We start from the raw sequence: 11508 nt of genomic DNA on the forward strand, positions 1-11508 counted from the left end.
TTTGCTTTTTCTGGGGATTACAAGAAATAATGCCAGTCGCTGCCAGATGCACACGCAGTACTAAGGCTGAGCCTCGAGCACAACTCTATGCAATTTGAATAACAAATTGGTGGACTTTTATTTGAGGGATTCAGGTCTGAAGTGAACCAAGTCCATGCAGCCTATTTTTGAGATACATGACATAGAAGTTGTTTATCACCAATTAATTCAAAAGTGACTTCTTTAAATTCGTGTAATGTGAATGTAAGCATATGCTTATATTCTAACCTGAGTCATGTATCCCAAAACTAGGCTGCATGGGCTTGGTTCACTTCAGCAGCTATAAAGCCCCCATTCATCAGTCCTTCTTCCACCTAATACGTTTCCAGCTAATTTGTCGTCTTCGATGTATAATCTTCAACATTTTAAGATGATAATAAACAGTAAGCAACTTACGCTTTGAGACAACTCGGTATTAGGTGACATTGCTGTTCCTTATCAGGCGGTCAAACTTAGAAAACAAAAATACTGGTGATTGTTTCAAAATCTTAACGCGGGCCGGATTAGACTTTCACGTGGGCCGGACCTGGCCCGCGGGCCGTAGTTTGCCCATGCTTAATGTAGTACTTCTCTATCAGGTCATATAATTTAATTAATTCTCTTTAAAGTCTTCTCGTTCAATTCTGGTTCTAACGTGTTCTTCTCAAAAGGTAATGTACTCGCAGTCTTCTCAAAATTAATAATTTAACCATTTTCATGTTCTTGTCATTCTGATGAAATGAGTCCATGTGCAAGATCTTTCCAGAATCTTATAAAATATAATTTTAAAGCAATACGTTTCCATTGAAAGAGTTTTTTCTATTTTTTACAAGGTTGTCAAACGTTCCTGAATTTGTCCAATGACTTCTTATTTGAACTACTCTGGATAATGTCTGCTTTCAGTTGAATCATATCTCTCTCTCTGAGTCTATAGATGTAGTTAATATTTGTTTTTATTGCTGTATTAGCTTCATGCAGGTGACTTATTCATTTTATGATTGTGAACGATATCCAATAAATGTTTGTACACTTCCATCTCCAAATCAATTATCTGGTTATAGAGCCACTATTCTTTTTTTGCAAAATCAGAACACCATCGATTTTGCACACTTAGACCTGGTACTTTCACATCCGAATTAATTTTGACTTTAGTGAATAAGTAGACATTGTCAAATGGGAAAGAGCGCGATGACGATACTGGAACAACCACGTCAGCAGAATGAACACGGGAAGAATAGCTAAGATCGCTCGAGACGGAATCCCAAATACCAGAAGACCCATCGGCAGACCTCCCAAACGCTGGAAAGACTCCTGGGTGTCTACATCCATAAAGAAGAGTGGAATTTACAAGCCTCAGGCTTAACATAAGATGAAGAAGACGAAGAAGAAGAAGTGAATAATTATCTATCAAATAATTTTTAATCTGAAGGATATCTTATTTCGCTGCTTTCACATGAAATTATTTGACGAATAACAATTCTATAAAAATACGGTAAGCTACTTTTCACTGATTAATGTACAATAAGACACCGCATTGTAGGAATTGTCATAATTCCAACTAAAAAGCGAATATTTCGTGAGAATTACACAAGGAATAACCATATATCCAGAATCTAAATTCTACCACTAACGACGTACGGACATTCGATCTATGACAAATAAACTGTTATTCTTAAGTTTCAATTACAGATTTATTGGATGAAGAACACTATCTGAAAGTGAAAAGACAGCATTTTTACTTATTCTATGAATAAGACTTATCTACCGAATAAATTTAGTTATTCGTAGGTGAAAGTACCGGGCCTTAGTGAAGCAAAGAAGTTTATTTCGGAAAATCCATTTTATTTGATCCACATTTCTTCACCATGCAATTATTTTCGAACGATATTTCGAAGTTTCCACCAATAAATTAGACAAAAATCTTTAATAATCAGCAACTAGAAGAATAAACAAAAAGCGATACGAGAATCAAAAAATTAAAAACCTCTTTGATCGAAATGACCACCTGAAATCTTATACAAAATTTCATGTTTCTGCGAATGGCCCTGAAATAATATTTTAACCAGTTTTAGGGTCTTAGTAACACATTTGAAACAAGAGATGGCGCTCACATCACTTTAGTCGTACAGTGACTCTAACGAGACAGTGGCGACAATTGTGGTCTCGCTTTTCATCGTTTTTTCCGAATTAGAGCATTGAAATCTGTGCTTCTAGGCCGCCATATTCTTGCTAAATTTCGAATTGTCGCCACTGTGTTTGATAGAGTCACTGTATTTAGTCGCTTCGTTTTCCATCTTTCTACTCTATAACCTTTGCTTTGTACCAAAGAAATCATCAACTCGTCTTTCTATGGATATAGTTTACCTGAAATCGTCTTTTTGTGATCACCGGCGTACTCCATGCCGGGACCGGTCATCCTGCACTCGGAGAAAGAGCACAGGGGCACGGCGCACGTCTCGTTTACCAGATCCTCGTTCAGGGAATAACACCAGGGACCCTTCGGATCCCGATTCGGGTTCCTGCAATAGTTCTTGGCTTTCTCCCTCGAACCTTCGGGAAAATCGTCATCGGAGACGCCATCCATCACGCGATGGGGCAGATTCGAGTTCCACGCCTGACATCTGACGAGGGACTCCGTCTTGGAGGTGTATCCGAGATACTCGACGCCGAGATGGGACAACTTGCACCTGGTGACGTCTGTCAGATTTCCAGGTGGCATGTCCGAGGCCACGATGTTCGCGAACACTTCGTTGCACACGAACAAGACGAACAGTTTCATCTTAACCGGTATGACTTTTCGTAGCTGTCAAAATTCGAATTGTCGCGATTTTCCCAAAAATAAGGAGCATAGAAATTGTCATGTGTAACAAATTTCTGTAAAAGGAAATGATCGAGATATCCTTTCCATCAGAGTTCATCAATCATTTAGGCAAATCTCAAAAAGCTGCAGGTTTCGACGGAATTTATCTGTAGTTCATCAAGCATTTGGGCAAAAGGCCGTTGTCTTGGTTGTTATCTTTTCTTAATAACATTCTGAATACTGGCAATTTTCCGGCCGAGTTCCGAAAGGCAAAAGTCGTACGAATCTTAAAACGTGAAAAGGATTCTTCTGAATCTACTATACTCCATTCACTTTTATTTCAGCAGTCGGTTGACCATGGAAATTTGACACATTTCACTCTGTATAGTGCGAAAATGTGGGGTTATGACGCTTGTCAAAACATTTTTGTTTGGGTTTTAATTCAACGCTATGTTGCCCGTTCTACGTAAAAGTTTCTGTTATTACATATTTTATCACAATGTCGAATCTCTTCGGAAAATATGTGACGAACATAATTGAAGTTTATACAAACTGATTGAAGGCATACCAAATCTAGTTATAGTTGCATGGAAAATACCAGAGATCAGTATAATATCATAATATGCACTAGCTTGAGGAGAGTTGATGTTCGCTATCTTCTTTGGCTAAAGTTTGAATACGTTACATCAGTCGTAGATTTCAAAAATATTAACTGGAAGATGAAATGCATATGATGCAGTGGTTGGGAATAGGTATCTCCCGAAGGAATTAACAGATAATTACAAGAATGTTTAATTCTTCAACAAAAATCATCTTGCTTCAATATAAGTAAAAGGAATTAAAGGAAGTTTCAAATCAAGATGAACTTCAGCTTTGATAAAAAATTTCACATGAATAAACAATTAACAGGACAACTGGCGCGTATTTGTTGCTGTTTATCATTGATATAATAATAATAATTAGATATTTATTGGTACCTTAAGACATTTATAATGCATAGGACAAGTCAAATGAAAAATAGAAAAATCAATTTTCGGGAACTTATTTTACGATGAAATTCATCGAAAATCCTGTAGTAAACTTTTCGCATTAATTCACTCAAACATAAAATTCTCAAATGATAAACTAAAAACAGGAACAGCATTTGTTGATTTATATGCAGCATATGACAAGGATGGTTTGATTTTCAAACTTTATACTTATCTGAAATGTGGGAAGATGGTTCGCTTACTGGAAAACATGCTGTCAGATAGAAAGTTTCGTGTTTTTGTTGATGTTAATAGTAGTAATTTCAAAACTTTGAATAATGGTCTCCCGCAAGGATCAGTTTTAGCCCTTTTTCTTTTCAACTTATATCTGTGTGATATCTCTACTAACTCTTCTGAGAAATTTATTCAGGGGGTGGAGTAATGAATGGATAATATGGTATCTGCGGGTAGAGGACCTCAAGGCGGTTCAGAAAAATATATTTTATGTTTAGTAAAAGTCCCTTGGTTCTCGAGATATTGGAGATTTTCGAAAATTCAAGAAAATTACACCCTTTGCCACAATTTTTTGGATATTATTCCTGAATAGATGCGCTATCGAATGTAGAACGAAGATCTAACTAAAATTTTCTGTTTTACTCATTTTTTTTCTACATTTAACCTAGCGTGGTGTAAAAAATAATATGGTTACTTGAGAGCCAAAGCAAGAAAAAACACGAATGTTTCATTGAAATTCCAAATGGTATAACTTTGTGTATTATCAGCATTTAATATAGAATAAATTCCTATTACAATCATTTGAGGCCTAGTTCAATGTAAACCTTGGTTTTTAGAAACTCAAATGGGAAATGCAAGCAAAATGAAGCAATTATTCATCAGAAGGTGTAGAGCATGTATTAGAGCTAATAGAGGTCGCTTTGAACATCTTTGGTGAAACAATATTTCAAAATTGCTATTTTTTCTCTTTTTCTATCACTATTAAATCCCACAGTTGTGAAATCATTATTTTTAAGTTAATTTCAAGTAATGAAGTGAATTTCAGCATTTTTGTAACTTAGAAAAAAAGTACATATTGATTTTTTTTCAATTACAAAAGTGCTGAAATTTACTTCAATACTTGAAATTAACTCAAAAATATTAATTTTATAACGATGGGGCTTAATAATGAAAAAAAAAACGAGGGAAATTAACAATTTGAAAACGGTTTCACATTTTAGGGTTTTCACTCCCAATCTCTGGAACAAAATCTACTTGATTTGCTCTTGACAAATCTGTGCAAGAATTTACGCAGGAGCAAATCGTTTATTTCAATTTTTTAATTGATTTTGTTCCAGAGACTGGGAGTGAAAACCCTAAAAAGTTTATTAAGAGATGCAGAATCCTACCAGATTGAATTTCAATCGATAGAAAGTTTCAAGTTTTACAAAAGGTGTTCAAAGTGGCTATCAGGAGCTCTAATAGATGCTCTACACCTTTTAATGAATGATTGCTTCATTCTGCTTGCATGCCTCATTTCAGTTGGTAAAAATTTAAAAAAAAGCTTTACATTGAATTATTATTTTGGCTCATTGTAATAGTAATTACTTTTGTATTTAATGCTGGAAATACAATTTCGAAATGTTAGTAAAACAGGCATGTTTTTTCTTGTTTTGGCACTGAGGTACCCATATTTGTTTTCACACCACCCTAGGTTAAACTTGGTGAAAAAAAATAAGAAAAACAGAAAATTTTAGTTAGATCTTTGAAAAAACTATGCATGCGCACCAAATACCATATATCCCATTCAATAGCGCATCTATCCAGGAATACTATCCAAAAAACAGATTGCAAAAATTCCTTCATTTGCAGTTTTGCCACCTAAAAGAGTGGCCAAGGGTGTAATTTTTTTTTAATTCTCTAAAATGTCGAATATCTCGAAAATAGATAAACTTTCAATAGACATAAAACATATTTTTTCTGAACCTATACCCTCAGCTATCATATTATCTATTCGTTATGCTGCACCCTGTATATATATTTATAAAAAGCTTGTTTTTTATAAAATGAAATGAAAAAAAAAGATACTACCCGTAATGTAAAGAAGTAATTTTTTTTCCCCCTCCTTACTACAAGACTAAGTTTCTGTAAAAAGTTTTAATCGATGCTAGATATTTATAGATGAAAGAGCTGAGGCAAATTTTCTACATCTATAAAATATCAAACTTTGATTATTTCTTCAAAACAAATGAAGATACCAACGTTTTCACTTATCCAGTCTAGAATGACCAGAAACAGAAAAAATCAAGCAATTTGAGACACCCTGTACATTCTCGGTACAAACAGCAAACCGTGTAATAATATTACATAATGAAAAAATTTTAAATAATTAAAATTGTTTCTTAACTCCCCTCAAAAGAAATATTTAAAAAAAATTGTGACCCTTTTTCATAATTTTTTCACAAGAATCCCAATAACACATAAACCGTTGAGTTTTTACCCAAGGTATGACACACTGCTGAAATCGCCATCAAATCATCTACTTTACGAAGTAAAGATATACTGGGCGTGTCATTTGAAATAAGAATGTAGAACGTAGTAGTATTGGAGGTCTCAAAATATTTTACCGAAAAAGTGTTGAAACCCCAACAAGCAAATTGTCAGCACCAAATTATGATGACTCTGTGTATACAACGACAAAAAACTGTCTCCGACTTAGTGAATTCATGTATGACGTATACTACAGACCCTGTTGCCAGTTCTTTTCAACTGTTTCAAGGTCATAATCGAAGATTTATTTATTTTTATCATTAATCTTTTTTTTAAGTTTTATGTATTTCCGTCCTAGATATAATATCTGAAATGACTCACATTTGTAGACTTGTAGATCATTGCAATCAATGCAAATAGGAACCTTGGGCACGAGGGCTGATATCGATGAGGCATCAGCTACCGCAGTCCCCGATAAGTTTTCCTTGTGGCACAATAGAAGAGGTGATTTATCTGAAAAACAAACCGTACAAAACCATCGTTTTGCAAGTTTCAAGGATCCTTACCATACTCGGAGGGCGGCAGACATTCCTGCAGGAAAATGGGACCGTTGGGATTGTTGTAAGCCAAGATCAACTGCTGTATGTTTTTGTACCTCGTCAAATCGTCGTTGAAGATGTACTCGTCCTTGTTGATCTTCTCGAACTTGAACGTTTTCGGTTTTGAGCTGCAAAGAAAATTCGTGAAGACTCCCGGATGTTTTTTATGATCATGAGGTATTTACCTATTTTTTATGCAGATGTCGATGAAATACTGATTGTATTTCGTTTCGCTCTCTCGTATTATGAAACTTCCTGGTCTATTTGATCTTTTCTCCTCCAATTTTGCATAAGAAAATTCTCCCCTGGAGATATAAGTACAATTTAGCTCAAAAAGCCCAAAAAAAAATTGGATCTACTCACCCTACAGGTCCATGGCACTTCATCATATACAGTTTCTGTAGAGACGGAGTAGGAGCATCTTTACAAATATTGAAGGTCCATTTACATGATAATCTATAATAACCATCCAAATGACTTATAAAAGACCACATAACAGGAAGGCTGTTGAACTTCAAATAAAACGGTATCCCATTAGTCCTGCTTATTTCTACAGTACCATCTATTCTGATGGAAACGTACGCCATGTCTTCGATTGTACCAATCAGCTGCCATTTCTTAAACAGAAGAAGTAGATTCAAAAATAAAAACAATTTTAAGTCCAAATTACGTGTTAAATTGAATTTAATATCACTTACTTCTTTTTTATTTTCAATACAGTATTTTAAGACCGCAAGATTAGTTCCATCGCTCTCTAAGCAGCTGTTAGGCGGTGAAATCTTGACCAATATATTTAAAACTGAGCCATCTTGTTCCGTCGCTGCTTTGTAAGTTTCAGAAAGATAATCTGGAGCTAGTATATTGAGTTGATTGAGGTATTCATCTTTCACGAATCTGTAATTCGAAATAAAGTCAAGATTATAAAATCCTATCAAATATTATACATTTATCACTCACCCTGCATCATGTCTTGTTTTCTGCAACTTTGACAGAGTTTCACGGATTGGCTTTTTGATAAAAAAAGCGTGACGTTTCAAAACTTCCTTTGGAATGTATTTCCTATAATCGTTCTCAACTATCTCTTTTGGAATATCCTTTTCCAACATCACTCTGTACATATCGGTTATTCCTAAACCCACTAATTCCTTTTTACACTTTTCGAAAACAATATCTGGGATCTTGTTTTTTAATAAATCTATCCGTGCCTGATGGAAATAATAATCGTATGCCCTTGTATCCAATTTTCTCAAATCTTGAAGCCTTGACACTTTGAAACGAATCCTCAAGTCGAACACCACATATTTTGGTCCAAAGAAGGCAGACGGAGTGAGGAATATCGGTTTACCTACTATCCTGAGAGCAAACAAATGTCTTGCAAGTGGTCCAATACCGAGACTCTTGCAGACAAATATACAAACATCTTCGGCAGTTGTTGTGGTTGTGTAGGGAACTTCAACGGTTTTGTTATCCAACACAAGATTTATAGTTAAAGTAGGTTCAGTCATGTTTATGAATATGTTAATATTAAACTCGACTGTTCTCTATTACCTCCAACACATAATAACTTTTTACGATGAATAGCTTAACTCACTTATTAAAAGAACCTATGAAATTTAAAATTCTTACTACAATATGCCTTTTCTAGTAGTGAAAAAACGTAAACAAATTGTTTAGTAAATTTTTCAGTGTTCAGATATGACCTTGGAACATAGACATTATGCCGTCTGTTTTCTTTTTCATGTCAGAATTAAGCTCAAAGTTTGCTTTAAGTTTCGAAGCAGAGACCCTTTCTCTATGTTTCGAAGAGTTTCATCTTGAAATACAGAAATTAATTAGAGTAAATATGAGATTTATATTAACCATAATTAATCTTATCTCTTCATAAATTTTTACTGCTCGAGTTGCTGTATATTAGTGCTCTGTGGTTCCAATCTTTGTCTTCTGTCATTTATCAAAGAGGAAGTTTGACATCTGTTTCTATGCACTTTGACAAAACATTCAAATTTTGAACGGTTGATTGTGTTACAATTCACATTTCTAATTTACAATACAAATAAAGAATTGTGAAACAATGGACTTGAAACATAAATTGAAGAAAAACGAGAAGACTGAACTAATGAAAGAGAATGATCCCGTTCTGAAGGTAGTATTGAAAGGACATCGAAAACCCATATCAGATATAAGTTTCTTCCCTGACGTTGCTTCAAATCAATTTGCGACTGGAAGTGAAGATGGGACCATGATGATTTGGGACACTGCTGACAATACCCGCAGCTATAATTACATTGGACATTCGAATGCGGTTACGGGTGTAGAATACTCCCCGGACGGCAGGATTCTGGGATCGTGTTCAGTGGATCATACTGTACGATTTTGGGCTCCTAGAGTAAACGGAGATTGCTCCGAATTTAAAGCGCATTTGTCGCCAATTCATTGTTTGAATTTCTCTGAGGACTGTTCTAAACTCATCACCGGTGCAAGGGATAAAGCGATCAAAATGTGGGATGTTTCAACTAAACATTTCATATCTTCGTTCCTGGGTCATAACCATTGGGTTAAAACTGCAAAGTTTTTCCCGGATGGAAGAGTAATTGCATCTGGGGCTGATGATAGAACTTTGAGATTATGGGACGTTTTGTCAGGGAAGTGTATTCACAGTTTTGTGAGCCAAGATGGTAATCCAGTCCATGTAGCACCGTACCCTAACAACAATTCAGTAGCTGTTGCTATGAGTTCCGGAGCTGTTAGAATTTATGAGTTGAGAACAAGAAAATTGCAGCAACATTACGTTTTACACACGGATACAACATATGTGTCTTGGCATCCACACGAAAATTATCTCTTGACTTGTGGTAAAGATGGAAAAGTAAGAATTGTTGATGTCGAAGAAGGTAGACCGATTTATACGCTTGGGGGACATGATGGGGAAGTCACTTGTGCTAAGTTCAGTGCTAACGGAGAGTATTTTGCTACTGGTGGAGGTGATAATCTGGTTATGGTCTGGAAAACTAATTTTATTGATAGTTGAATCTATTCATTTTTGCTGTATTACTTGGTTAAAAGTGTTGTTATTTTTTATCAATGCAAATATTAATTTCGTCAATGTCCTCAAAGTTTTCTTGATGAAAATTTTGGTTGGTTTTGGATGTGATATAATTCCAGTGACTTTTTGGACTGTTTTTTTATTGCTTGTACATTTTGCATTACATGTATACTTTTATTTAATGTTTTTATAGTTGATTAAATTTTTTCATTGGTAGCATTTCCCATGTTCTGTATAAAAATCTGATTATTGATAAATATTGGGACGTGAAAAACTTTCATCATCTTTTACACAATTGTAAATACAAAATGATCAAATACAATATTTTGCATTGTTTCATTTGTGAAAGAAGTACTAGAAGTTTTTACAATCCTCTTTGGCTAATTTTTTTTAGCATCCCCTTAAACATGGCACTTGAAATGCGACTTTTTTCTTAGAAACGAAAAAAAAAACAACAAAGCCTAAAAAAAGTCGAGAAAATTTTGTTTTTTTGACGTTTACCAAACGCACAGACCGCAGAGGACCTGGATCTCTGATCGGTCCTGAATTGAATCGATTGATTGTACTGGGTGGTACGAATAGAAGTCGTAAAGCAATTGAAAATACATAAATCACCCTGTATATCAGCTGTATTGAGTTGATTAGATCCGTTATACAGGGTGCTTTCAGAGGCTTTTTTTGACAGAAGGTAGAACTCATCAAAATAAGTCGTTTAACCAAAAATTTCTATATAAAATATCCAAGATGGCTGAGATACAGCACCTAGAAGTTCGACAAAATTTCATTGGATTTCTAGTACGGGACTGTGGAAGGTGACTCCGGCATCGCAAAAACGAAACAAAACATAAACATATGGCTGGACAATGAATGGTTCAGTACCAAGTTCATCGGATTAGATGCATCAGGTAACTTTTGAGAGAATCGTAATTGTTGTATCGTGCAATTTAGGGTGAAAAAAAATGTAGAAAATCAAGGTAGTTTCTTGAAAGTGCTTATGTTAGTTATGTTGAAAAAGTGCTATGATGTTTCCCCATTTCATCCCATTTTTACGACGATTGTTGGAATGTTCTAACAAGTCGATTGGGAATTCAAAACAAGCGATACGCCCTCTGGTGGCTATTTTTGTAAATAAAAAGTTGAGGCACTTTTGTAATTTGTTTGTTTACATCATAGACCTAATAAAATAAAATGTATTATTAGGTCTATGGTTTACATCGAGGAACGTAGAACAATGACGTAAAGGCTTTAACTTTTTACTTCGAACTGTCACCACTCTGTCGCTGCAATCTACATTTGAATTCCCAATTGTGATGTCCATTGTGAAAAAATTTGTGTATTTTTTACGAATTCGGCTAACAAACGGTTTGGGGTCGTATTATAGGGTCTATATTTCAATAATCATTTAAATTTTTTTTTTCAACTTTGTCATTTTGAAAGTTTTGTATAGGTGATTTTTAGTAGTGAAACGCCTAATTTTGACCAGTTCTATCTTCTGTTGAAAAAAAAAGCCTCACCTTCAAATACACCCTGTACACAGGGTGAGTCTAAAACTCGTACAAATAGTAACAGTATAGATGCTTGAGGTCAAAAGAAACA

At 34.9% G+C, this 11508-nt stretch overlaps 3 protein-coding genes across 3 annotated transcripts in view; 1 reads left to right on the top strand and 2 right to left on the bottom strand.

The window, feature by feature from the left end:
* Nucleotides 1-2828, bottom strand: part of LOC123308512 — a 45089-nt gene extending 42261 nt beyond the window's left edge. Inside the window, exon 1 of the mRNA XM_044891206.1 lies at nt 2383-2828. Coding sequence (XP_044747141.1) covers nt 2383-2797 — 415 coding nt within the window. The 5' untranslated portion in view covers nt 2798-2828. The remainder of the gene's footprint in view (nt 1-2382) is intronic.
* LOC123308513 (tyrosine-protein kinase hopscotch) overlaps nt 1-8559 on the bottom strand; it is an 84283-nt gene extending 75724 nt beyond the window's left edge. Inside the window, exons 1-6 of the mRNA XM_044891207.1 lie at nt 7827-8559; nt 7568-7763; nt 7233-7486; nt 7055-7174; nt 6837-6997; nt 6652-6783 (exon numbers count right to left, since the gene is read on the bottom strand). Of these exons, the coding sequence (XP_044747142.1) occupies nt 6652-6783; nt 6837-6997; nt 7055-7174; nt 7233-7486; nt 7568-7763; nt 7827-8374 (1411 nt within the window). The 5' untranslated portion in view covers nt 8375-8559. The remainder of the gene's footprint in view (nt 1-6651; nt 6784-6836; nt 6998-7054; nt 7175-7232; nt 7487-7567; nt 7764-7826) is intronic.
* Nucleotides 8560-8906: 347 nt separating this feature from the next.
* Nucleotides 8907-10234, top strand: LOC123306890 (POC1 centriolar protein homolog A-like). The gene has a single exon (XM_044889079.1). It carries the CDS (start codon nt 8941-8943, stop codon nt 9895-9897), a length of 957 nt encoding a protein of 318 aa, XP_044745014.1. The 5' UTR covers nt 8907-8940; the 3' UTR covers nt 9898-10234.
* Nucleotides 10235-11508: the final 1274 nt, after the last annotated feature.

The sequence above is a fragment of the Coccinella septempunctata genome, chromosome 2, assembly GCF_907165205.1.
Source record: "Coccinella septempunctata chromosome 2, icCocSept1.1, whole genome shotgun sequence".
Taxonomy (NCBI): Eukaryota; Metazoa; Arthropoda; class Insecta; order Coleoptera; family Coccinellidae; genus Coccinella; species Coccinella septempunctata.